Here is a 26,774-nt window from a genome sequence, read left to right on the forward strand (position 1 = left end):
TCCTAACTTCTTTTTTTTTTTTTTAAGTAGTTTTAATAATTTATTTGGAATTCACTTCAAAGTTACATAAAAGTTGCAAAAACTATACAAAGAACTCCCCTTCATCCACACTGGCCTAGTGTTACCCTTCCTCCCCTTCTGCCCTCCCTCCCCCTCTTTCCCTAAGTAGATACACACTTATTGCTACTGTTTCTTTCTGAATCGCTTGATAGCAGCTGGCAAAATCATTCTTACCGTGCCTACATACTCTGGCATGAGTGTCCCCAACGCAAGGACAGGATCTGCCAAAGCACCTCTGACTTCTTCAGTAAAACCTCAAACTCCCATCCAGAAGTCAGTTCAGTTTTCGGTTGTAACTAATCACCTCTAATTCTAACGGCCACTCTCTTTATCCCGAGGACTCGCACAGGGCGTGGGAACAATTACACAGAGCCGGGCTTGCTGTTTCGCCCAAGCTGGCCCGTGCTCCCTGCCCCGACCACAGGGGTCCCTCTCCGATTCCACACACGTGCCAACCAGCTCTCAGCATCGGGACTTTTTTTCCGCCAACTGTGGTGAAATTCACTTAACAAAATGCACCATTTTATTTGTTCATTTCACGGACAGAGAGCACAAGCAGCGGGAGCAGTAGAAGGAAAGGGAGAAGCAGACTCGCCGCTGAGCAGAGAGCCTGATGCAGGGCTCCATCCCAGGACCCTCGGATCGTGACCAGAGCCGAAGTCAGATGCTTAATGACTGAGTCACCCAGGTGCCCCCAAAACGCACCATTTTGAAATGAAGAGTCCAGGGACATTTAATAAGCTCACACTTTCATCGCCCCAGAAAGAAACCCTATGCCCACGAGGCGGTCATTCCTCACGTCCGCACTCCCCAGCAGCTCCCCGCCCCCACCACTATGGACTGGTGAGTCTACAGATTTCTGTCTTCCGGACACTTCGTATAAACGGGAACCATGCTACTTTGCAGCTGTTGTTCCTTGCCCCCCGCATGCTTTTCCCTCCTCCGACCTTGACACATCCCTTAGGAATTCCCTTCACCAGAGCTTCCTTAGGCAGCCTTCCTGGGGCCTCCTGGAGGTCAGGCCCTCCCCAACTCTCACACTCTTTCAGAAACTTGCACACACACCCCCCACCCCGCCGCCCCCGGAAGTGGCCCTTAGCGGTTTTCACAATTTCAGTTCCTCTGTGTGGTTATTTCATTCCTGCTTCCTAGAGTTCATTTACAAAGCTGATTAGGCAAGAACATGCCAGCCTTATTTGTCCCTGGATGCAAGGGCCTAGCCCAGAATCGGGCACCTAGTAGGGAGGTGTGCAACAATTTTGTGTTCACTGAGTAGCTGAATGAGGGACAGACTGAGAGCCCTTTGCAGAGAGGCCCCTCCTTGTCTCCTCGGGGTTGGTGACCTGGTGGGGGCAGAGGTCCCCACCTTGAGCCGAACGGCCCCACCCGGTCCCCTCCCCGGGGCCTCCCACACGTCCATATATGGACGCAATCAGGACCCCTGCAGCCTGGGTGGGGGGGGGGTCTGTGACGTCCAGGCCTCTGTGACCTCACAATGTCCTGGGCCGCCCCCCGTGTCTATAAGAGGCACAGGAGTCGGCCCCGGGCTCACAGCCCACGAAGTTCCACCTGCCCACAGGTTGGCTGGCTCAACCAAGGAGGTCCCTCTGCTCTGAGCATCCGGGCCGGTTCCATCCAGCACCATGGCCAGATACATATGCTGCCGTAGCCACAGCCGGAGCAGATGCCGCCGCCGGAGACGCAGATGCCGCAGACGGAGGAGGCGGTGCTGTCGGAGGCGGAGAAGGAGAGGTGAAGGGGCCCAGTGGGGAGCTGAGGGGGAGCCGGGTGGGTGGGGGAGGTCCCTGCCGTGCGGAACCTCCGTCTGTCCCCCTGACCTGTCCCCCTGGCCTTGTCCCCCACGCCACCCCCCACAGTGTGCTGCCGTCGCTACACGGTGTTGAGATGTCAGAGAAGATGAACGCAAAGAAACCGCTCCACCGCACCCCTGCCTGCCGTGCCACCAGCCGCCAAGACCCTCCTGCCGCCTCATGAACATGCCACCGGCCCAATGACATGAACAGGAGCCTGCTAACGAACAATGCCGCCTGTCAATAAACGATGAAAAATCATTCTCGCCTCTTTGCCTTGAGGGGGCTGGAGGGAGGGAGGGCTGAGCGGAAGAGGGTTCACGAGTGCCAGCGGTCGGTCGGCTCTTGGTCCAAACTCTGCCCTCTGTTCTGGTCACTGCATCTTACCCCTCTGCCTGCCCCCGTGTCCCCTCCATAACCACCCCTTTGGGAGCCCTCACCCCGGGGTGGGGGGTGGCACAGGAGCTGGGTCCTCTCCCCAGTGGTGCTCCATGGCTTCCTGGGGACAGCTTCTTGACATGGGCCAGAGAAATGGGCTCAGGGCTGGCTCCCCGCCCCCAGAGAACCAAGGAAACCTTTACCAGCTCAAGCTCTGGTTCTGGTTCTTGTCCATATCCCACTACTTCGGTGGGTGCCCACCTCGGTTTCTTTCCTGCACTGAAAATACCTCCCCAGTGGAGGAAACTAGGTGACTGTCCCACCTCGCCTGCCCACCTGTCCGCTCCTCCCACGGGCCGCACATGAGCCATGGAGATGGTTCGAGAGACTCCTGGACACTTTTGGAGTCAAGTGGACCTCCGCCTGTCGATTACAATCCTTACATGGTGACAGAGCCCAGCCCGCAGGGCAACTCCTCAGGGACCAGGAGTTCAGGGGCTGTGTCCTAAAGTGACAGGGCTCCTTAGCACCTCCGAAACGTCCCTGGCCATGACTTCCCTTTTATGAAACATCACGGGTTCATCACACTAGGGTCTCGCATTGACCTTGCAAGACAGGAATAGATGACAAGAGAACCCGCTTGCGTGACCCCAATCACTAGATGGCTTCTAGGACGGCTGGGCCCAGGCCCCCCCTCCCCACTCCCCTGCAGCCGAGCAGACTGTTGTAAGTAGATCAAGCTCCAACCACCGAGACGGGGGTGGATATCCCTTCGTACTAACAGGTGCCAATCTCAGGGGCACTAGTAGCCACTGAGCAATACTAGGGTGAAATTAACAAACTACCACACACTTCATTGCTGAAAACACAAATTTATTCAGTTTTGCAGGACAGGATTCCGAAATGGCTTGAAATCAAGGTGTGGGCAGGGCTGTGTTTCTCCGAGGGAGTATAATCGGTGTCCTTGCCCAGATCCCGGAGATCCGCTGTGTTCTCTGGCTCACAGCCCCCGTGTGACCCCAGTGGACCCACCCGCACACATAAGGGAACCTCCACGGGAGAGACGCCTCATTCCGTCGCCCCAATTCTGATTCTGGATTTTAATGGGCTCATCAAAGGACCTTGAGGCCCAAGTGACAAGAGGCACAGTGACCTTGAGCGAGTCACATGACCTCCCCCATGCCTGTCTTCTGGAAAAGAGGAATTGCAGAAGGAGCGCACGTATGGAAAGTCCCTGACCAAGCGCCTGGCCCTACAGTGACGTGTGAGGGGACTGGTCAGGCCAGGGTGAGGACAATGGTGGGGTGGGGCCCCTGAGTCATAGTGGGGGGCCCCCTTTATATACAAGGCCCCAAAGAGCTGCCCGGCAAACCAGTCCAACGTTAACAGCAGGAGCAGGCGAGCAGGCCTCAGCCCTCCTCCCCCACCCCCACGGCCAGCTGCAGCCTCAGCCTAAGCCCCCCGCCCCACCAGCACGATGGTCCGCTGCCATGCACTGAACCCGAGTGAGCGTTCGCAGCAGGGGCAGGGCCAGGGGCAGCAGGGGGAGAGGCAGCAGCAAGAGGGCCAGGAGCTAGCGCAGGCGCAGGCACAGGAGCAGACAGTGAACCAGGAGAATGTCCCCGTGGAAGGAAGGACCCATGGGGACCGACATCACTACAGGCACAGGCACTGCTCCCGGAGACGGCGGTACAGGGTCCACAGGCGGCAGCGACGCTCCTGCTGCAGGAGGTGCCAGAGATGGGCTTGCAGGCGCAGGAGGCACCGCAGAAGTCTGGCGGGTCCCCGCCCCGGGTGCACCCCACCCCTGGGGACACCCTCTCCCCGCCGCCACCGCCACCACAGAGCCCAATCCCCACGGCCTGGTAACCTGAACTCTTTCCCAAAAGGCTCCAGGAAGTTTGGGAGGAGGAGATACAGAAGGCGGCACTAAGCCTCCCTGGGGCCATTGAAGCCCTGGGTGGGATTTCAGGAAAAGTCACCCACCAAAGCACCATCTTGTGAGGCCACAGCCTTCCCCCTGATGCCGGATGCCACCAGAGCCCACCTCTGGACTAAAATGAGCAAAAGCCATCTGCCAAATAAAGCTTGAGATAATAAACTTGGCTGTCAGAGTCTCCTCTTTGTCGACTAAACCCCGTACCCTGCTGGCAGGTCGCCCCGTGACACTGTGGGTGCCCTCAGTGGGTGATGGGTTCCCTCCATCACCCAGAGCCACGGTTTCCTGCTGAGCCTCGCTATTCCACCTTCATGACTATTCGGGGGTGCTGGGCAGCTGGGTAAAGTATGAATTGTACCGAGATGGACAGCAAGTCTGGCATGCTCCAGCAGCATGGAGGGAACCAAAGCCCCTTGCTGGACGGAATGGGCCTGGTACACTATCCGAGGTCCTGCATTACCACACACAAATTTTAAGGCCCTGTCAGCAGGCCATGCTCTCTCTGGAGGCTTCAGGACAGAACCCGTTCCTGCCCCTGCAGTGAAGCTCCTCTTAGTGTTCTAATCTCTGCTTCTGCGAGCACACTGCCCTCCTGTGTGAAATCCCGAATCCCTCTGCTGTGAGTACATTAAGGGCCCACCCAGATAAGCCAGGCCGGTCTCCCCACCTCAAGAGCCCTGGAGAGTCATTTATTCAGCTGACCATGGCCACCAAGGATTGGGGGCAGAAAATTTGCTGGAAACCAAAGTGCTGACAAAGCATCCCTGCCATGCTGAAATTGTGTAGTACGGGTGTGTGTCAGGAGACCTGTGATCCCCAAACAGGAGTTACTAGGAGTTTCTTTAGTTTTCCAGGAGCATGACTTATACATAGAGGACTGGTTTTCAGTACACCTGCGTAGCCTCCCCCACCAGCCCCTGGTCAAGAAACCAGACATTTCCAGCCCCGCCCCTCCCTTGTGCCAACTCCCCCAAAAGTAGTCACTCTTCTGACCCATCTTCACGTACTGTCAACAGCCCCCTTGAGCTGGGTATTTCTGGAATGTGGGAAGGAGTCTGTGGGCTCTCCTGCTTCTGGAAGTTCTACCCCAACTGTTATCCCAGCTAAAAGGGGAACTTTTGCCAGCACACATGAGGCCTGGAAGAGGAGGGAACGTGGCCAGGCTGGCTTGGAATCCTCTTTCCCAGCCTGCAGGTGGTGGGAGCTCAGGGGGGCTGCTGGTGGTCAGGGTTTGAGGCAGGTGTTGGCCCCGGACTCAGGTATCAAAGGGTGGGGGTGGGGACTCCAGGGGCCCCTTTGTGAGGTCATCACCTTGCCTGCTGTTCTCACAGCCCCTGCACTCCCCCACCTCAGTGGCCTTCCTGCCCAGTCTGGAAGGCAGCCAGAGCGGGCAATGGGTTCCCGTTGTGCCAAGCTCAGCACAGGCCACAGCCGGGGCCACGAATCGTCCATGAAGAAACTCGTGGCCTGCGTGAGTCAGGATAACTTCTCCTTGTCATCTGAGGGTGAGGAAGAGGAGGAGGGAGAGGAGGAGGAGGAGGAGGAGGAAGAAGAAGAGCTCCCGGTACAGGGCAAGGTGCTGCTAATGGAATCTGAGCGGCAGGAGGAGGAGAGCACCGAAGAAGATCCTGTGGCCCAGCAGAGCCCCAAGCCTGAGCAGACGCGCTCCTGACCCACGACGGTGGCCCAGGGAGAGGGGCTTGCCACTGCTCCAGTGAGAAGAACTTTCAGAAAAGAGTCAATAAAAAGTCTCCGAGGGCTTTAGCTCTCCTGTGGTGGCCGTGCATTTGTGTGTGTCTGCGGGGGGGCCCAAGGGACAGGAGTCCGTGACTCCCGTTCCAGAGTTTCAGCCACAAGTTTTCATGCGGCCCACCCCCATGACTCATCGGCCTCCCTCTCCTGCTTCAGGGGCTGGGGAATGTGGCAGCCCCAGCTGGGAGTCCACCAGTTCTCTCTGGGGGGGGGGGGGGGGGGAGGACGAAGAGTCCTGAGTCTGGGCAGATGCAGGTGGGGAGCACCCAGCGGCCCAGTGAGCTTGGGAGCACCACAGACCCAGGCTCCAATTTCTTTCTGCTAGCCGTGTGACCTTAAGCAAGCCACTGTCTGAGCCTCAGCCTGCCCACCCTGTTGAAGGCTGAGATTGACCGCTGCCTCGCAGGTTAGTCATTTGGGAGAAGTAACCACGAGGTAGGGGGGATCAGGCCCTGCACACCAGAAGTGCTGCTGGTGCCCCTCAGGGCCCTGGTCTGGAATCAGAGCACAGGGAGGGGACTCAAGTGCTCTGCTACCAACCTCAGTCAAGGGGACAGCCTGGGCCACAGCCTGCCCCCCGCCAGAGGCTCGCTCCTGCCTTTATCAAGGGGTCTAGCTGCCTCGGCCCTCATCACAGCAACGGGCAGCCAGAATCCAGAGACACGATGGGGCCCTGCATCCACTCACTCTGGCCTTCGAAAAGCCTCAGACTGTGTCTGTGGCCCATCCTTCCCCAGCTACCTTGACTGTCCCTTTCCCCAAAAGGAAGGACAAATGCCTTCTCTGTCCCCAGGCCTTCCCCCGGTGTCCCAACCACCAGCCACCTGGGCCTGAGGAGGATCCTGATCAGGGCTGCTGGGGAGAGGGGTGCAGGGGACACAGTGTTTCCAGAAGAGCCTCAGTTTCTTGGGGAGCTGTACGCGAGGGTAGAGAGGGCCCTGAGTTACTCCAAGAGGAGGCTGCCCTGAGGTCTGCGGCAGGTGGGGGGCAGGCAGCTGAAGGAAGAGGCCCGGCTGTGGCTCGGCGGGTCGGAGTGCCCACGCAGTCATTTGCCAGCAATGGTGGAGCCCCTGCTGTAAGCCAGGCACGACGGGCCCTGAGATCAACAAAACACTGTCTCTGTCCCACTGTGCTCTGGAGGGTGGGGATGCGGGCAGTCTGCTGCGGTGGGTGGTAGCAGGGTGGGGAGCAGAGCGTAGGGGGGAGGATGGGGGGAGGGAGAGTAGGGGAGGGTGGGGGCGACGGGCAAAGACCCAGAGAGGGTCTTCACAGAGTGGCCCAGCTGCGATCCCCCAACCGGCCCCATGGAGCCCACACAAGGCCAAGCCATTGGAACAGAGCCACACGCACCTTCCGTGATCCCCACGGGTCCCTTTGTGACTGAAAGGAGGGAATGGAACGGGCCAGACCTGGGTGTGAATCCTGGCTCTGCCCCCTGACGAGCTGGTCACTCACCTTCTCTGCGCCTCCTTCCCCTTGGTAAGATCTAATCATCACACCTGCCTCCCGGATGCATGTGTCTTTTACAGCTGCTAGAACAAACGATCACCATTTTGGTAGTTTAAGGCAAGGGGAATGTATCCTGACCCAGTCTTGGAGGCCAGAAGTGGGAAATCAAGGCAGGTCCCCGCTTTCTCTGGAGGTCCTAGGGGAGAATCCTTCCTGCCTTGTCCCCCTCACGGTGGCACCGGGGCCTACCTTGGTTTATGGCCATGTCACTCTAATTTCTGCCTCTGCCCCCACGTGGGCTTTCTCCCCGTATCTTGTCTCTCATAGGGACACTTGTCACTGGATTTGGGGTCCACCTGGATAATCGGGGATGCTCTTGAGATCTTGAATTACATCTGCAAAGATCCTTCTTCCAAATACTCTCCCTGTGAGGCTTCAGGGGCCGGGACACAGATGTATCTTTGGGGGCCCCCCATGCAGCCGCCCACACAGAGGTCCTAGGAGGCTTGAGGCCTGAGCTGCTGAGACAGGGTGGGGCCCGGGGCCAGCCACACAGGAAGTGCTCCGATGGTGAGACCAGTGTTCACCACGACCGATGGGGAGTGCTTACTACTGACCGACAACAAAAGTAGATCGTAGCAAAGCCTCACAGCAAGAGGCAAAGTTGTGCATGAACTAGAGAAGTAGAGGCCGGCTGGGGGAGGCGAGAGGGAGTCCCATGGCAGGGGAAAAGTGGGAGGTACTAGCCGAGTGGCCAAGAGCTGAGCCCTTGTAAAGGCTTTGGCCAAGGAGTAGGGAGAGGTGGGCGGCCGCAGTCGGAGCACTGGCAGCTCCAATGGGGCCATGTGCAAACGCAGGTGTGGGCTTTCTGCTCCAGAAGCTGGGAGGTCTGAGTGGGGCCAGGGTGGTTCCAGCTGTATGGCAGGGCTCCACCAGCAAGGAGGGGAGCAGGGTAGGTAGGCGGGAATCAGGAGAAAGGCAGGTTTGTGGTGGTGTCCTGGGGCTCGCCGGACACCTCAGGCTCAGAAAAACTCCGTGAAGGAAGGAATGCCGTCTTTTTGTTGGATAAGGAAACCGAGCCTTGAAAACCAAAATACTCTACCCACAATTGCCCATCAGTGCAAACTGGAGTTTGGGCTGAGCTCTAAATCCTCTCGCTTTAAATCTTGCTGGGGAGGCGAGTTCACCAGACCATCCATCAGTCTGCCAATGACTGCTGTCCAGCCCACTCAAGGTCCACCTACCCAGCCACCTGCCTGACCCACGGCTTCCACGCCGCATGCGGGGAGAAAGGAGACGCACTGGGGGTGCTTAGACAAAGGGTATTGGGCTCTTTCTGGGGGCTGGCCACAAGCCAACCGCTGGACGTTGCTTCTCTCATTTAAATCATCCCATGGGCTAGGAGCCAGGTGCTCTTATTGCCCCGTTCTACAGAGACAGGGGACCGGGGACATGGAGAGGTGAACTCCCAGGTGAGCAAGCAGAGGAAAGGAAGCAGATCTGGGACGTGGGCCCAGCGCCATCTGGCCCAAGGGTCCCTACTTTTAACCGGCAGATGGGACTCCCCCAGACTGCCCCTGCAAGCAGCCCCGCCCTGGGATTTGTCCCAGCCCGGCCGCATCTGTTACACCCCCCCTGGCCTGTGCCATCACAATCAGCCCCGACTATATAACCAGGGGCCGCCGGGGCCTCTGCCAAGCTGGGTGTGCTGCAAGAGGAGGGGGAGGCGGCCTCTGCCCCTCCCAGCGTGGCCTCCCATGGACACCAAGACGCAGAGCCTTCCCAACACCCACACCCAGCCCCATAGCAACTCTCGGCCCCAGAGCCACACCTGCGGCCCGTGCACCTGCAGCTCCCACTGCCAAGCCTGCGGCCAGAGCTGCGGCCGGAGCCAGAGCTGCAGCCGGAGCCGGAGCTCCAGCCAGAGCCCCACGGGCCGCCAGGGCCAGAGCCCGTACCCCAGCCCGCCACCGAGGCGCCAGAAACACACCATGCACTCCCACCACCGTCCCCCGCGGCCCACCGCCCACTCCTGCAGCTACTCCAAGAACAGAAAGAATTTGGAAGGAAAGGTGAACAAGAGGAAGGTGGCCAAGAGGAGCCAGCAGGTGTATAAAACAAAGAGACGGAGCTCAGGTAACCTCAGGCAAGCCAGAGGGGAAGGGCTGCGGGGCTGCCCTCCCCACCCCCAGGCAAGGGGGAGCCGCCCAGCAGGACCGGAGGGGTAGTGAGGCGAGGGCTGCGTGAGCGCAGAGCCAGCAGGAGGGAGGGTGACGAGGGAGAAGTTGTAACGATGTCCAGGGACTAGTTCTTGATGGGATGGATGGGTTGCCAGGGAGACCAGCTAAGGGACGCCTGGAGCTGCGAGAAGCAGCTGGATGGGGAAGTCCTCAGGGAACGTTGGTTGGGACGGGTGATGGAGGGTTTGGTGGTTGCTTGGGAGGGAGGGATGAAATGTATCCGCTGAATGACTGGAAGGCAGAATGGATGTTGCGTGGCCGCGTAAACCGGATGCTCGCTCTCGCGGGCTAACAGAGGCATCCGCTGAAGCCATGGGGTTGCCATCGGACTGGCTGGATACGGTAAGAAGCTGGACTGGTTGGACGCTGAGGGCTGATGGAGGATGGAGGAGTTGGTTAAGCAGTGGCTGCCTAGGCGGGTTGATGATGGGGTCAGAGGACAGGTTAACGGGTAGACGAGATGACCGGACGGTTGAATGCGTGAATACACCAGCGGAGGGAAGCCTGGATGTCTGGACCGTTTAGTAGTGAGGTCATGTTGGACAAATGCATGGGCTGGGGGAGATGGTGAAAGGGAGGGTGATGAATGGGAGAAATGGATGGGGTTACGGATGCTCATTTGGATCCTGACAGTCTACGCTCCAGCCACACACCCCATATTTGGTCACAGACGAGCAGTCCAAAACCCAAAGGAGGAAGTGAATGTGCGAAGTGTTCCACTATATTAAAGGTCCCTTTCCTGTTCCCATCCCTCAGGGCGGAAATACAACTGAGACGGCCCTCCCCCCACCCCGTGGCTCGTTCCTGTGTTGGTTTCACCCAAATGAGAAATGCCATCCCGTGCGGAATGCTAGAAGGAAGCCCACCTTCGTGCAGGAACGTGTCCCTACAGGAATTTCTATGCAACACTGATTAAAGCGTGTACACTGGAGACTATTGCTTGCGTGGGCATTTTGATTTCACAAAAGGGGTCACGTGTTTGGGGGCCTGGAGTAGAAGCTGGAAGCAGGGGAGAGGCGGGGTAAGGAGCAAGGGTGAGGCTTGTGATGGGAATGGACTCGATGGGAATGTGCATTTTGTTGTGGGAGTCCAGACCACCCCGAGTTTGAATCCTGGCTCCTGGCTCCCTGCCGTGACGCTAGGCTGCTGATGAACCCCCCCTCTGGTTCCAACGATCTTATACTAAGGGAACAAGTATGTTGGGCGCCGTGCTAGGCTCTGGGAACCCAGAGGGTACACAAGGCCCGGTCCACAGAAAGACACACAGACATGGAAACCCAAGATCTGCTAATCACAGTCATCAAGAGGAGGGGGTGGGGAGGCCATGCCGTGCAGAACCACTGTGGACGTGAGGGAAGAACCTTCCGGGCCCAAAGCAAGAGCCTGTGCTAAGGACGGAGAGGAAGAGCTTCAAGTGTTCCTGCATGGGATCTGCAGGTGGTGGGACAGGGGGCGGCGGAGTGCCAGGCAGGGGCCAGGCCATGCAGGGATTTGCACGGGGAGCTGGGCCATTACATTTGGTGTGAGAAGCCCCAGGAGAGTCCTAAAATGGGACAAGAAAAGGGTTCCCTGTGCTTTTAGAGGTGGTGTTAGCTGCTGTGTGGAGACTGGATTATAGGGCACAAGACATGGGAAAGACGAGCCGTTGGCAGCGTGGGGCCAGGAGAAGGAACGGAGGCCTGGACAGGAGCACTGAAATCAGGAGAAAACCGCAGTCTTCCCATCTGTAAAATGGGTACTCTGGTTGGATGGCAGGCAGGGGTCAAAGAGGTGGTGGTTGTGAGTGATATGAAGGCTGGGGGTTCTGCGTGCGGTAGGTACTTTGCAATTAATATGGCCTGGAGTACCAGACGGTAGGAATGGTTAGGGTCTCATGTAAATCACCTTCCAACCCAGAAACCTCTTGGCGTCAGACCCAAGTTCCCAGCTGAGGGAACTCAAAATCCCTCGAGACACCCCTCACGCCCTTTAACGGGGTAACCTAGCACCATGCCAGACACAGGGATCCTTGGGATCTCCTTCTGTGTTTCATGTGGCATTTGGGCTAATGGAACGGGGTGGAACATGGGGAGGTGGGCAAGTGGAAATGATGGGGGCGTTTGCAGTGGAGGAAAAGGGGCCGGACGCGGAGCCTCGGGACCTGAAACTACTCTCCTGCCGGAGATCAGTTACAGGGAGTGTAACTCAAGCTCTGATGCCTGTGCCCCAGGTGGCGGCAGGAAGTGCAGGGTCTCCTGAGAGCTCTGCTGTGTGATCTCCGCAAGGCATTTTCCCTCTCTGTGCCCCTCTCTCATCTCCCAAGGTGTCACTGCGGAGTGGGGGGCGGGGATTCCCTGAGATGATGCATGGGGCCTGGGTCTGGCCCACAGTCTGGGGTTCCTGGGTCCCTCTCCTCCCCTCACAGCAGGGAAACGTTCCAAGTGGACATCACGTACCGATGGGAGGACGTGGGGACGGGCCCAAGCAGGCTGGGCAAATTACCCTGCTCTGAGCACCTATCAGGCGCCAGATGCTTTGACATCAATGTTTCCACTGAATCCACACACCTCAGAAAGCAGCGGTGCTCCCGCTTTAGAAGAAGCAGCTGAGATTCAGAGGTCAAACAGATTGATAAGGTCAGCTGGAGGGCAGGTCTGAGGTCAGACATTCATGCTTTGCCCCAAACCACCCTGTTTCCTAATAAAAATGGGAGGCCGAGGGGCATCTGAGTGGCTCAGTCAGTTAAAAGCCTCTGACTCCTGACTTCAGCTCATTCTCAGGGTCGTGAGTTCAAGCCCCATGCAGGCTCCATGCCAGCATAGAGCCTACTTATGAAAAATAATGAATGAATGAAAATGCAGATTATGCCAGGATCGCCACTGACACCTCAAGAGTTTGGGGAGCACAATTTAAGGGAGCGGGTAGACACTAAAGGTCAGAAGATAAGGTCAGGGACTTTAAGCCCTGCTCATCAAAGGACCTCCCTATTCCCTGAAGAGTGTCCTTCGATGATCTGATCACTGAAGGCAGGAGATCCTCTACTGTGGATAGGATCTCTGTAAGAGAGGAAGTCAACTGGAAAGCAAGACGGGCTGGGTCGCATGGACCCACTCTTACCCCACTCAGCAAAAAGTGGCACAAACCAACACTCAGCAAAAAGTGGCACAAACACACACAGATAACCACCAGTCCCATAGACAAAGAAATGGCCCTTCCAGCCCACTCCGACACTGAGAGCTAGGTTTACATTCGGACTCCTAAACACACACATACACACACATACACACACGCCCCTCTACACACGCACCCCTCTCACATGCCTCCCCCCCACACTGAAACACACGCCAGCCAGCGGTCACAGACACACAACCCCCTCTCGCAGTCAGTCACCTGATGACGAGGAAAAACATCAAACCACAGATTTATTCTTTCACTTGCTTGGTTTCGGGTGGGGAGGCAAGAGTTTGGGGGCAAGTCTGCTGGAAACCCAAATTCAGGAAACAGAAACAGAGGCTAAATGTAGCCACAGGGAGGCTGTGTAGAGTCTGTCATTGGGGGGGGGGGGGGGGGCGGAGCATGGCCCAGCCTCCTCTGTGGTGGGACCAACAGTCGGCCCCACTGCCCTGGGGGGAGAGGCTGCCATTCCCAAGGGCCCATGTGGTCACTCAGGAGACCCAGCGGTCCTGGGACAGATGGGAGCAGATCTGGAGAGGCTGCAGATCCTGGGTCAGAAGCCCATCTAAGAACATTCGGGAGGAAAAACAGCTCCCGCTCTTCCGCCCTACAAAGCCAGATTCCATTCCCAGCTCCCTCCCTCGCTGGGTGACCCCAGGCCTGTCTCTCAACCTCTCTGAGCCTTATTTGCATCTCACGCTCTGTGAAGAGGCCTAGGGGGCCCCTGGGCCTTGACTGCTCTGTTCCCAGCACTTAGTAGGGTGCCTGGTACGTAGGAGGAACTCCGTGAACTCAAAGAATGAGCAGGCATGAAAACAAGAGGGAGAGGCCCACTCACGGGTTGCAGCAAGGGAAGCAGATCCTGTCATGGGGCCGCGGAGGGGGGAAGTGTGCCCAGGCACGGTGGCGGGGAAACAAGAGGGGTCTATTAACACTAAAAGTGTGCAGAGTGTTGGGGCGCCTGGGCGACGCCACCGGTCAACTCTTGATTTCCGCTCAGGTCACGATCTTGGGGTGGTGGGATCGAGCCCTGGGGAAGGTTCCTCACGAAGTATGGAGCCTGCTTGGGGTTCTCCGTCTCCCTCTCCCTCTGCCTCCCTGCACCCCCAACGCTCACACATGCCCACTCTTTCTCTTAAAAAATAAATAAAAGGGTACAAGTGTTTCTCACACACAGGTGCCAAGAGCCCAAAGGTGTCCATCCACAGGGACAGCTGTGTGAACACAGCTGGGTGGGCGAGGAACACCCGCCCCGTTTTTTCAAAACGATGGGGGTTGATCTGTGTCCAGATCACCAGCGGGGGGGGGGGGGGGGGGAGGAACACAGAGAAGGATGTATCATTTACATACAAGTCCCCACAGAGTAACACTGTAGTTTCATGGAGCGAATGCAGCTCCATGAGTGCGGGGGTGGCAGGGGATGGGAAGCAGAGGCCAGGCTGGTGCCCGCGGTTAGTCAGGGGAGGGGAAGTGCTTTCATTCTCTCCTACAAGGAAATGAAAAAGTAAAACAAGGAGGAAAAAAAGCAATGAGCTTCCGTGAGGTATCCAGTAGGGGCTCAGCAAAGCTTTGCTGACTCTGAAAAGAGAACCGTGAGCGTAATGTTGTTGATCAGCTCTGCTACTGCAGGCCTTGCTGGCCCAGACAAGGGGGCCCAGGAGGTGCTCCCCAGAGGGGCTCATCACTGCAGGGTAGGGAAAGGCCAAGGCCAGTGCATGGCCGTCCCCCAGCCGGGCCTCTGCCGCACCCTGGCCGCCTCTCTAGCCACCGGCCACTCAGGTCCTCCAATGGGTGTCTCCGGGCCTTTGCTTGTGCTGTGCTCGGCCAGGAACACACTCCTTCTGGCCCCTTGGCCGAGACCCGCTTGTTCTTTAAAATTCAGAGCCAAGGGGGCGCCTGGGTGGCTCAGCGGGTTAAAGCCTCTGCCTTTGGCCCAGGTCATGATCCCAGGGTCCTGGGATCCCCCAGATGCACAGTCACTCTCGCTGATGGGTCGCACGGGCCCAGGTTCTACCCCAGACAACAAGGCAGGCTCTTCAGCCAGAGACCTCTGAGAGGTTCTCGGCCTCCCCAAAACACCTGATCCAAGTTCTACCCAAGCCACGCTCTCTCCTATAGTTGTCCCAACTGTCCCTGGGAACCGGCGTCGCATCCATCTTGGGAGATCGTGTGGTGACACCCCGGCGGGTCAGGGACAGTTGTGAGGTGTGCCCAAGGCCTCTACCGTGAGTCACTGTGGCTCAAGACCCAGCTCTCTGGAAGGTCAATAGCCAGGGGGCTCTTTCCACACCTAATCCTATAGTATTTTCCAGGCCTTAAGGACTGTCTCCAGCTCTTGTTGCCTCTCAGCAAGGCCCTGCCTAATGGACTGGACCTCTACCAACCTCTATGCCTCACCCCTGCACTCACCCCCTTGCTCTCTACAACAGTGTCTCATGCCTCTCTCTGGTCCTCAGGCATGCCTGTTGTTCCTACCACAGGCCCTTTGCACGAGCTTTCTCTGCTTGCAGTCTTCTTCAGCCTGTCTTTAGAAAAACTCTGTCACCATCCAAAAGACCTTTTCTGACTGCCTGATCTCATTCCTGCACCAAGCTCACAAATCCCTTTCTCCGTGGTTATTTCCCCCACAGTACTGGCCATAATCCAGAACAATCATGTGAGCTCGTGGCCTTCTCTATGCTTGAAGACCCCTGAGTTCCCAGCACCTGGCAGACAGGAGGCACTCAACAAATCCCTGTGGAATCAATATTAAAGGAGGAAAATATGCATTCTTTACCCCCATCTTGCTCAGGAGAAAACTGAGGCACAGAGAAATTAAGAAGCTTGCCTCTGGCTGCATGCTTGTTAAGGGACCGATTTAAACCCAGCCCTGTTGCTCAGGGCTCCCTGGGGGCACAGATTCCCCTGGGAAGCTCGGCAGCCCCACATGTTAGAGGCAGCCAGGACAGAGAAGCAGGGGACAGAGACAATTTCAGGATTGCATGTCCTGGCCAGTACTGGCTTTTCCCAGCAGAACTGCCAAAGCAGGAACGAGAAACCAAAAAACCAAGCCATGTGTGCCAGGATCTGGATTCCCCACAGCAGCTGGCTGGGCCCCTCACTTCTAGGCTGCCCAGAGGGGAGGAGGGCCACCCCGCATATCAGACTGCAGATGGCTGATGGTCCCAACTGCCCTATGACAAGTTGCCTGTGCTAAGTCCTTGCTCTGTGCCTGACACTCTGCTTTGGGCTCTATGTGCTTTGCTGCTCGGTGCAGTACAAAACTTCCAGGGATTGTTCTGCATATGGGGCAAATAGGGCCCAGAGAGGGCAAGCTGTTTCCCTAAGGTCCCACAGCTGGGAAGCAGTGGGCATAGAGTCCAAATGCAGCCCACTCTTGCAAGCCTGGTACCCGTCCAGGGAGAGGCAGCTGGTCTTCAATCAGCATATTTCCTTTTTCTTTTTGGCGTCCGGATGCGGTTTCATTCTGAACTCAGGGCTTCAGAAAATGAAACCAAAGCCAGAGTAACTGTCACTGCTGGTGGTGAGGAGAACCCACGTGTGTTCGGGGACATGCACCTGACTCACCATGGCTTTCACAAGCAGAAAGCTGGTCAGCTGGGAGAAGGGGGACACTGTACAGGCAAAGTCACGGACAGGCAAGGTCACGGATACTCGGAGATGGACTCAGAGCCACAAAGAGTGAGGTGGAGGCTTGGATGCCGAGACCCAGGGCCTCCTCAAGCTCATGAACAAAAAGGGAACCCAGCAGAGCTATCCCCACTCCCCCTCCCAAGGCAGCCTCCGGATGCAAATTAATCTTTAATTTTTTTTGGCATCTACGGTTTTTTTCTAGCAGACAGACCAGGATTTGAGATCACCAGGACTTGGGGGGAGGGAGTTTACAGCACAGGAGACGAGGGCGAATGCTTTAGAGCTTTGACATCCTAGCTAGGGATCTCAGCTCTGTCCCTTCTGAGCTGTGTGCGCCCAGGCAAGGAACTCCCCTTCAGAGCCTCAGTTTCTCTATCTGTAAAATGGACAGAGAAGATCATTGTGCCAATCCAGTGATCTAAGTACTCTACAGCATTTAGCACACAGTAAAGGCAACGAAGGAGGAGGGGTGGGAATGTGGCGTTGAGAAGGGGGCCCCATCCCCATGAGAAGTGGTGACTCTCCCATGTAGCCATGGTCGCTGTCAATGGGGGTTATGGCGGTTGGGGGGCATACAGACGGTTAGCTATTATGGATTGCCCTCTGCCCAGAGGCCTGCGGAGGAGACGGGCTGGCAGGAAGACAAGTCTTGCAGGAGCCAGCCCAGCCTGCTGGCCTCCTCTGGGCCTGGACCACTGCCCCCAGCTCCAGTGCGGGGGAGGTGCTACCCTTCCCCACTGCCAGCATCCAGGGGCCTGGTTTACACCCACGAAACTCCGCCCATGCCTTCTCCAGCCCGTGCTCCTAGGGACAGGGCTTTTAGAATGGGCCCGAGATATGAAGCCACATGTGTAAGGGCTCCATCACGCTGCCACGCTCACTCGCACCCTCGGAGGCACAACAGCCAGAGCAGACCCCTGCCGAAGGCTTACTTCAACTAGTGGCTGATCTAAGCCCTTGACCCAGAATTGCTCACTTTAATCCCTGCCCCAGGAAGGTTTTTTTCTGTATCACAGAGGGAGAAACCAAGGTGGGGTGGTGGTAATCACCTGTTCAGAGTCACAGGACTAGAGAGGTGTATGCCTGGTCCAGGTAGCCTGGATCCAAGACCTGGGTTTTAACCACTACCTTCTATTTTATTCATCACCCACCACAGCAAGAGCTCTGGCTCTTGACCAGAGCTGAGCACCTGACCGCGGACACACGCACGCCGGTCAATCCCCTCTCCCACCACCCTGCAAACCAGAGCACGCATGCCCCCCCCCCTCCCCAATCACACTCAACCCAGGACAACGACATCAATGACCGAAGCCAGCTGCCAACATGCACCCAGGGAGCTGATGGGGTCCTAAGCAAGGTGGCTCTGGGTCACCCCCTGACGTTCAAGAGGAAACACAGGCAGTCTGGGGCCAGGGAAGGAAAGCGCCAAGAAGGCAGGCTAGGCTGGAGGGTCTGGCAACCATCAGGACTTCCGAGAGGCTTGGGCTGCAGCCTGAGAGCAGCCCCTAGAGGGCAGTGTGTGTCGGGGAGAAGCTGCTGGCCAAGCCCCCAGCCTGGCCTGTCTTCTGTGTAACCCCGGGTGATTCCGAGACTCCTAGCCCCAGCCCTTTTGTTCTGTCTTTCCTTCAAAAATACACATACCAGCCAAGCACCTAAGGCATGCCTTGCCACGACAGACAGGGCCACGGGATCACACGCTCAAATGTACGAATTATTGCCAGCACCTTTAAGTCTCCCGGGTCCCAAGCCACAGGTATGAATGCCAGGTGGGGACAGATACTTAACCTGGCAGCGGAAGGGGGACTCTATAAGGTGGGGGTTGGGGGAAAGGAGGGCAGGCCAGGAAAAGTCAAAGTACGTTTGTGGAATCATCACATCAATGAACTGTCTTTTCACTGGGCTCCAAAGTGCGTTTGGAGGGGCCCAGCCATTCCTCTCCCCAAAATAAGAGAGGAGGGCACCGTCGTCCAGAGCTCCCCAACTGCCAGTCGCTGCAGATCACAGCCCCTCCCCAGGGCCTCAGTTTCCCCAGCTGCTCTCCGGCAGGGAGCGCGAGCCAAGACCGCTGGGGACCTTGACGGCCCCGCCCGGTTTCCGAGGAACTCGGATCCGCAGTCTAGGCGCCCTTCTCGTGCCGCCGAAGGGTTCCTCCGAAGCCTGTGGTCAGGCCACCGCTTCCTGGGAAGCCCAAGCCAAGACCAGGGACAGCGAGCGACAGGCTAGAAGGGGTGCGGGGGCAGCCGCCTGAGCGTTTAGGGCTGCGGGGATGCGGGGCGCAGGCGGCTGTGTGTGCAGCCCCGAGGGGTCCGGCGTCGCAGGCAGGACCCCAGTCGGGTGGGGAGGGGTCTGACTCGAGGAGAACAGAGGCCAGAGGAGCTACGGGAGACGGGTGCTGAGGCACCTGGAGGGCGGAGGAGAGGGGGTGTCTGCAGCTTGCCTGCAGAAGTCTCCCACCCAGGAGAGTAGTCGGGGCACAGGTGGGAGGCTCCAGGTGCGGCGGGGGCATCGCGGAGAGAAAGCGGGTCCAGGGGCGGGACCAGAGCCCTTGAAGAAGAGGGTCCTAGGACGACTGTGAGGCTGGATCAGGGGAGGAAGGGGCCCCCGGAAAGGGTCCCCAAGTGTATGCAAAAAGACCAGCTCATGCAGCTCGAGCGCCGCGCCACCGCGGAAAAAGAAACCGAAAGTGGCGCGGAAGGGCGGAGCCTGAGAGGGGTGGAGCCTAAAGGGGGCGGGACCGCCAGCGCTGGCGGGCCACCCCTCCCGGCCAGTTTAAAAGACTGGTGCAGGGGCGGGCGCGGAGCAGAGCGAGCTGCGGCCGTGGCAGCTGCACGGCTCCCGGCCCCGGAGCATGCGCGAGAGCCGCCCCGGAGCCCCCCGCTGCCCCGCCCGCGGCGCCCCGCGCCCCGCCGCCAGGTGAGCCCGGCACTAGGCAAAGAAGCGGGAGGGAGAGGGGAGGACCAGACAGCCCAGGACACAAGAAAGGACGGCCGGGGGTCGGGCGGGCCTCGGGGGCTGCGTGATGGGGTCGCGGCCGCCACGCCCCTGGCCCCCGGCGGCCCCACCCTGGCAGCCCCCCGCGCGCGGGGTTCCCGCAGCGCAGCTTCTCTGTCTTCGCCCAGTCGTTCGGACGAGGCGCCAGTCCCCGGCCTGGCCAGCAGGCGGCGGCCGTGGGGCGGCGAGCCGAGGGCTGGGTGGCCGGAGTCGGGGCACGTTTCTCCCCGCACCTCTCTCCACGCCCCCCTCTTACCCAAACTCCGAGCGAGCCGGCGGCGGACTCCGCCCCGGCCGGGCTCCCGGCCCCGCTCCCGGAGGGCTCCGCGGACCGGGAGGCCCGTTTTCTGGGTGAGCCCGCGAAGGCTCCCGGCGGCCGCGCCGACTCAGTCCTGCGCCCTCGGCCCTTTCGGGTCGGCTCCCCCGGACGCGGGCCCGCCCAGCCTCGCGGCTCACCGCCCGTGTCTCCCCCCAGCGCACCCCCGGACGCTATGGCCCACCCCTCCGGCTGGCCCCGCGTGTAGGATGGTAGCACACAACCAGGTGGCAGCCGACAATGCAATCTCCACGGCAGCAGAGTCCCGACGGCGGCCAGAGCCTTCCTCGTCTTCGTCCTCGTCCTCGTCCTCGGCGGCGCCCGCGGCCCCCGCGCGCCCCCGGCCCTCCCCGGCGGCCCCAGCCCCGGCCCCCGGCGACACACACTTCCGCACGTTCCGCTCGCACGCAGACTACCGGCGCATCACCCGGGCCAGCGCGCTGCTCGACGCCTGCGGCTTCTACTGGGGGCCCCTGAGCGTGCACGGGGCACACGAGCGGCTGCGCGCCGAGCCCGTGGGCACCTTCCTGGTGCGCGACAGCCGCCAGCGGAACTGCTTCTTCGCCCTCAGCGTGAAGATGGCCTCGGGCCCCACGAGCATCCGCGTGCACTTCCAGGCCGGCCGCTTCCACCTGGACGGCAGCCGCGAGAGCTTCGACTGCCTCTTCGAGCTGCTGGAGCACTACGTGGCGGCGCCGCGTCGCATGCTCGGGGCCCCGCTGCGCCAGCGCCGCGTGCGGCCGCTGCAGGAGCTGTGTCGCCAGCGCATCGTGGCCACCGTGGGCCGCGAGAACCTGGCGCGCATCCCCCTCAACCCCGTCCTGCGCGACTATTTGAGCGCCTTCCCCTTCCAGATCTGACCGGCCGCGCACGCAGCATTAACTCGAGCACCTTGTTATTATTTTGTATTATTATTATTTCCCTGGAACCACGTGGGTGCCCTCCCCACCCAGGTTGGAGGGAGCCGGGGCGTGGGGGTGAGGCGCCTCCCCCTCTCCCCCGCAGACGAGGCTGCAGACCCCTCCCCATCTCTTGGGAGGGTGCCCCTCCTCCTGGTGCTCCCTCTGGGTCCCCCCTGGTTGTTGTAGCAGCTTAACTGTATCTGGGGCCAGGACCTGAATTTGTACCTCTTACCTCTTCATGTTTACATATACCCAGTATTTTTGCACAAACCAGGGGTTGGGGGAGGGTCTCTGGCTTTATTTTTCTGCTGTGCAGAATCCTATTTTATATTTTTTACAGCCAGTTTAGGTAATAAACTTTGTTATGAAAGTTTTTTTTTTAAAGAAAAAAAAAAGTTTCCAGCGCATGTGCTTGGTTCAGGAGATTCCCTTGGTTGTGAGGGGGTCCAGGGTGGAGGGGTCCTCCGTGGGACCTGCCTCATTTTTTACAGACGAGAAAAACCAAGGCAAGGGTCCATTTGCCCGTATCAGAGACAACACTGGGGCCTTTTTTGGCCATCCACCCAGAATGTGTTTGAAATGGATGACAGAGAGGAAACTTCTTTCATTCTGTGACCACAGCACCTTCCAGGAAGAAGGTGGGGGGGGGGGGGCTTGATGAGTTTTTGGAAGGAGAAGTGGCGCATTCTGAAACCGGCGTGGAGAGAGACAGATTTCAGAGGGTGGGATGGGGCTCGAGGGCTGGGCCTGACTTCAGCCTTCCTGTCCCCTTCTCTCCGGGTACTTTCTGGTAAGCACAACACTTGGAGCCCAAAGAACGCTTTGCGGTCTGTGGTGGCAGGAGGGCCCTGCAAGCGGCTGTGGGCAATTCCCTTTGCTTCTCAGGGCCTCAGTGTCTACCTCTAAAATGGGTTTGCTGGAGGAGGTGCTTGCCGGGCAACAGGGAGGAGGGGAAGCTCTCGGGAGGGGAGACTGGCCACAGGACACAGGGGGGCTGGCCCACGTCGCCAGAAAGTGCCCAGGACATGGGCTCTATGGCTACTCCCCGGTCCGTGGCCTGACAGGTCAGCCACGCTGGCGACCCGGGAGGCGGGGGGGTGGGGTGGCTGGGCGGCCACACTGGGTGAACTGACTCACTTTCGGGTTTGGGGTGAAACAGCCTCACGGACAAGTTGCAGTTCATTTTTAGAAGTTGGACTGGCCCTAGGCAGCCTTGGACATGCTGATGATGGAGTGTCCTAATATTTAATAATACCCTTTCAGGCTTGAAAGTACAACATAAAATTAACGTTATCGAGAACTGGAACAGCCCAGGCCTGTCTGGGGGATTAAATAGGTTCCAGGCCTCAAGGTTAAGGACGGCTGGGAGAGATTTAGGATCTCCGAGAGCTCTGGCAATTGCATCCTTGAAGAAGGTGGGGTGGAGGGGAAGGAGGTGACGTCTTCTCTCTGGGCCTCTAAGGAACCACCGCTTTTCTCTTGACCACCTCCCTGCCCTTTGTTCACTGCTGTGCGGATCAAGCCCCGTCCTTCTGCTGACTTTCCCGGTCTCACCCTCCCCAACCCGCTCCGCTTGGGTAGTGCCGGGAGAAACACAGGAGAGGTCGGAGAAGGCACTGCCTGGGCACCCGGCAGACCCTTAGTGAGCACTTACTGTGTGCGGGGCTCCTGTGCTACCTTGTTTAATCTTCCCAGCCCGCCTATGAGTTAGAAACCTCTCTCCCATTTTGCAGACAGGACAACTGACACTCACGAGAGGCAAAGCAGAGCACACGATAAGTGGTGAAACCAGATTTTCGAAATTTGGTACTGTTCCGGAGGCTGGGTACCACTGGGCAACACAGCCTCCCAGCGAGGGCCTAAGGCGGAGCAGGCACCCCCATTGATAAACCGCATTATTCTGCAGAAGCCGTTCCAGCCCCTAGAACCTATATGGAAACACTCAACCTTTCCCCCTCCGCCAGCCTTAGGATCCGGGTACTGCTAACATTCCCATTTCACAGATGAGGAAACAGGTCCTTGTCTAAAGAGAAACAAAGTTGTCTGCAATATTTTCAGGCCTCTTTCATCCTTCTTAGAAAAGTTTTAAAAATTAACATCCTCACAGCACAAACCCATTCGCCTTAAAAACCTGGAGCAGGATGGCTAGGAATAAAGGCCCCTCTGATCACACTCCCCAGAGCTGTGGCCCCTTCTCTTTGCCTGTCTTGTTTTTTTTTTAATCTTTACTAACATACGTACAATGACCTGAAGTGACCTAACACCCCCCCCCCCCCCGCCGTGCTCCGCCCAGTGTGACTGCGATCTTGTGCACACACCCCAGCCACAGAGGAAAAGCAGGATGGGGGGGGGGGGCTGCGGGGAGAGGGGGAGGTGCAGCCGAGGTGCCGTGTGCCATGCAGCTCCGCTGGTGGTGGGGATGCTGTCTCAAACCTTAGCTTCATGATTCAGCAGCACTGACGTCAATTTACAAGAATGAAAAGTGAGAGGAGGGTTGGTGCGCGACGGGGGCAGGGTCGGGGGTGGGGGGGGAGTCCTCCCCTCTGAATGGGTAAGCTGGGCATGGCGGGCAGGCAGAGAGCGGGAAAGCGGCACAGCTCAGGGGCCTGCGGGGCTCAGCCGGGGGGTCGGGGGGGAGGGTGGTCGGGGAGGGGGGAACAGGTGCCAGGACAGCCTCGGACCTGCACCGAGCTAGCCCTGGGCTGGGGACTCTGATCCCCGTTTTTAGAGATGTGGAAATGGAAGCTCAGAGAAGTAGAACCACTCACTCAGGGTCACACAGCTCAAAACAGACAGCCAAGACTCGCCTCCAGGTCCGTGGCATTCTAGAGGCAATTGGTTTCTCAGAGCGGAGGAAGAATCCTGAGAAAATGCATATTCGTAGGTGTCACCTCCCCACCTGCTGGATCCATCCATCATCCCAAGCTTATGAGCAGAACTGTCACTGCCTCCTCCCTGCCCCCAGGGCAGGAGGAGAGCTACACATCTGGCTGGGGTGGCGCACAGAAGCTGGCAAGACTTTAGGGCTCAGTAAGTGATAGATGAGCTCCGTATAACACACATTCCCTGAGCGACTACTAGCTTCCAAGAATTGCTCTGGGCGCGAAGGATCGAGAAATGAACGGGGTCCCTGCTCTGGGGGCATTCACACCCAGACACCCAGGGCTTTGGACAGTAAGTAACACAGCGGGAAATAAAGGAACGAGAACATTCCAAGTAGTGACAGCGCTTGGATCAGAGCTCAACAAGGCGATTGGACCGTGGGGTGGGACTCTGTTAGAAAGAAAGGTCAGGAAGGCTCCTCCGAGGTGACACTGAAATCGTGCCCGGAATGACAGGAGGAGCCGGTCCAGACACCGTATTCCACGCTGAGGGAACCGCAAGCACCAAGGCCATCTTGGGTTGGGGACCAGCTGAGCCCACTGCAGAGCAAAGGCTGGTGCACCGGAGGAGACAAGGACGGAGCAGAGCAAGGGCAGGGCGGCTTGGACGGATGGGTGGCCAGGGCCGGAGGGCAGCTAGCCGGACGTGACCCTGCAGGTCACCACAGGGGCAATGGCAGTGTGATGGGAAGCCTGGGGTGACCCGATCCATTCAGATCCTTTGGCTAAGGCAGGGAAGCCCAGGAAGATGGCCTTAGGCTTCCCGCCTTCTGGGCAACCCTGGGGAAGGGGTGAGATGGGACATGGCTTAGGCAAGGCAGGGACAGCCACAGGACCCGCCTCCCCCAGCGCTGGGACAGAGTGTGGACTCCCAAGTGGGACAGAGGTCTGGAGCAGCTAGCCCTGGGGAGGCGTCGGTCAGAAAACCCAAGCCTGGATCTAACAGTGCCGCAGGGCATGGCTTCTTGGAGCAGTGGCCCCGCCGGCCACCTGTGTTGGGCAGAGCCGGTCTCAACTTTGGGGAAGGACATGCGGCGCCCCGAAGGTGGCAGCTTGGGGTCTCCACATCCAACATCCAAAGACTCCCCGGGGCTCAACACGGAGGTGGCCTGATTCTGGAGGGCCTCAAGATCCCACAGAAAGCGCAGTTTTCCAGGAAGCCAATTCCCACAAGAACAATGGTGTGGGCGGTGGGCGCTCAAACCGCCCCTCCCAACTGCGCTGTTGGCCCTGGGACCTGGTTGGCAGATGACCTTCATGGGAAATTTGGGTTCCACGGTCTGCACTGGCAGCTTCTCCCCGTTACTAACGTGACCCCCCAACACACACACGTACCCCATGTGTGGTTGGCAGCGCCAAGCCCCAGTCCTCGAGTGATCCTGCCGTGCTCAGGAGGAGCCCCCCCACCCCCGCGCTGAGGACTCATGAGGCCTATAGATACCCGCCCCCCCAAGGCCGCCCGCGTGTCTGGCCTCAGCACTCACCACTCGCTCCTACCATCGGGCCTTTGCACATGCCAGGCTGCTCCTTGTACACCATGAGTGGCGTTTCCCAGCCTGAGCAATGTCACCCAAGCCCAAGGCCCAAGGGCTCCGAAAGGCTCCCACGCTCAGCGTCGCTGCGTGCGGCGTGCTGCGTTGCGTGCTGCATGCGCCCTTGACGTCACTGCCGCCCCCCCCCCCCCCCGCAGGCAGTAGACCAAGCGGCCTCTTCGCTTCCGCTTGGTCCTAATGCCGCCCTACCCATGCTGCACCCTGGCCATCTTGGAGCTCCCAGGGCCCTAGCAATACCCCAGAGAACCAGAGGGTACATGTTCTAAGGAACTGGGGGAGCAGAAAGCGCCTTCCACCCGATCCTAGTCCACACGGACCCTTGACCGCCCCAACTCACCCAGCCCTTAGGTTGGGAACCCTATCTTTCTCACTTGGAAATATAGGACTACCTGTATCCACCCCTTGGGTGAAATTAAGTAAAGGGGTACCTATAAAGGGCTTAACACACGATAGTATCCACTAATTAGGACTGGCCCTCTCTGCTTCTTGATTCTTGCATTTCTACTGTTTTTAAATAATGCCATCTACTAAGCACCTCGTGGGTATTAATACTTCACCCAGCCTGCCTTGCAAAGACACAGGCTCAGAAAGGCGAAAGCATTGCCCCCGTGGGTGTGCAAATAGTCCAGGCACTCTGACTACAGGTCCTTGACGCCCAAGCCCATGATCTTATTCCCTGCAATGCTCTATGCCTCGTTTCTGCCGCTGAGACCACCCTGGAGGAAGCAGCGAGGGCTCAGAGCATCTCACTTGCTGGGGAGGCAAGAGAGGAGGTGGGGTGTTAACGTCCGTGCAAGACTGCATCAGGATTCAGCCTCGGAGAATGGCCAGGACCACCTGGTCGCTGGAGACCCCGGCAAGCAGCTCTGGGGCAGCCCTGGCACCTGGGGTGGGGGGGTGGGGTGGGGGCGTGGATGCAAATGAGGATGAGCAAGGTCAGGGATGCTATGACCCAGATAGCTGGATCCTTTGCAAGAGCAGGGCTAGGAGGACAATCAGGGTTGGCCCCACCTGGGGAGCCGCAGGGATCTGCATGGTGAGACGTGTACTCCCTACCAGACCTCGGTGCCTCTGGCAAGCCCAGCCAAGAAGTATGGTGAGGCAGAGGAGGGTGCATGGCCTGTGTCATTCAGTCTTAGAGGGCCCCTCCCCAGCCACGTTTTGCTCTGGGAGGCAGCTTGGAGGTGCCGGGAGAGTCAGGCCCCAAGAACTGGGTTCGATCCGTGCCTCTGCCAACTGTGTGACTGGAACGACCTCACCGATACAAGGAAAATTAGACTCAGACTTCCTCCGCCCTGGTTCACAGGGTCTTGAGGGTCCATGACTCAGTATAAATGGAAACAAAATGGATCACCATGCAGATAGAGGAATCGCAAGAATTTCTTGTTGTTTTGGATCACAGAGGCTTCCCGGGCATATTTGAATCAGCCTAGGCATTAAGTCAGGCAAATCCTGCTTTTATTCTCAGCTTGCCTTTTAGGAAGAACAGCAGTGGCTCCCAGTACACTCACATCGGTGCTCACTGCACGCTTGGGCTAGGGCCCCGTTGCATGTAATCCATGCCCAGTATCTCATGCAACCCTTGCAAGGATGCTTGGAAACAGGTGCAATTATTATCATCCCCACTTTGCGGATATGGCAGTTGAGCACAGAGAGGTTACATAGAGAGTCCAGGGTCACACAGCAGGCAGGTAGCGGAGGCCAGGGCGATCGAA

At 58.4% G+C, this 26,774-nt stretch overlaps 3 protein-coding genes and 1 long non-coding RNA gene across 4 annotated transcripts; all 4 read left to right on the forward strand.

The window, feature by feature from the left end:
* The first annotated feature begins 1,294 nt into the window (after positions 1 to 1,294).
* LOC131819830 (uncharacterized) lies at positions 1,295 to 2,132 on the forward strand. Its single transcript, XR_009349340.1, has 2 exons — positions 1,295 to 1,812; positions 1,938 to 2,132. It is a non-coding gene; the product is annotated as an uncharacterized LOC131819830 (long non-coding RNA).
* Positions 2,133 to 5,500: 3,368 nt separating this feature from the next.
* On the forward strand, positions 5,501 to 5,957 carry PRM3 (protamine 3). The gene has a single exon (XM_059155359.1). The coding sequence runs from the start codon at positions 5,582 to 5,584 to the stop codon at positions 5,858 to 5,860; it is 279 nt and encodes a 92-aa protein (XP_059011342.1). The 5' UTR covers positions 5,501 to 5,581; the 3' UTR covers positions 5,861 to 5,957.
* Positions 5,958 to 9,073: 3,116 nt separating this feature from the next.
* Positions 9,074 to 10,565, forward strand: TNP2 (transition protein 2). The gene is made up of 2 exons (XM_059154683.1): positions 9,074 to 9,525; positions 10,386 to 10,565. Exons 1-2 carry the CDS (start codon positions 9,147 to 9,149, stop codon positions 10,400 to 10,402), a joined length of 396 nt encoding a protein of 131 aa, XP_059010666.1. The 5' UTR covers positions 9,074 to 9,146; the 3' UTR covers positions 10,403 to 10,565.
* Positions 10,566 to 19,179: 8,614 nt separating this feature from the next.
* On the forward strand, positions 19,180 to 22,797 carry SOCS1 (suppressor of cytokine signaling 1). Its single transcript, XM_059155032.1, has 2 exons — positions 19,180 to 19,328; positions 19,882 to 22,797. The coding sequence occupies exon 2, from the start codon at positions 19,932 to 19,934 to the stop codon at positions 20,580 to 20,582; it is 651 nt and encodes a 216-aa protein (XP_059011015.1). The 5' UTR covers positions 19,180 to 19,328; positions 19,882 to 19,931; the 3' UTR covers positions 20,583 to 22,797.
* The last annotated feature ends 3,977 nt before the right edge of the window (positions 22,798 to 26,774 follow it).

This window comes from Mustela lutreola, chromosome 17, assembly GCF_030435805.1.
Source record: "Mustela lutreola isolate mMusLut2 chromosome 17, mMusLut2.pri, whole genome shotgun sequence".
Classification (NCBI taxonomy): Eukaryota; Metazoa; Chordata; class Mammalia; order Carnivora; family Mustelidae; genus Mustela; species Mustela lutreola.

Bases quoted from the DNA above. Each gene is read 5' to 3' on its own strand.
- SOCS1 (XM_059155032.1), top strand. From the start codon at position 19,932: ATGGTAGCACACAACCAGGTGGCAGCCGACAATGCAATCTCCACGGCA.
- TNP2 (XM_059154683.1), top strand. From the start codon at position 9,147: ATGGACACCAAGACGCAGAGCCTTCCCAACACCCACACCCAGCCCCAT.
- PRM3 (XM_059155359.1), top strand. From the start codon at position 5,582: ATGGGTTCCCGTTGTGCCAAGCTCAGCACAGGCCACAGCCGGGGCCAC.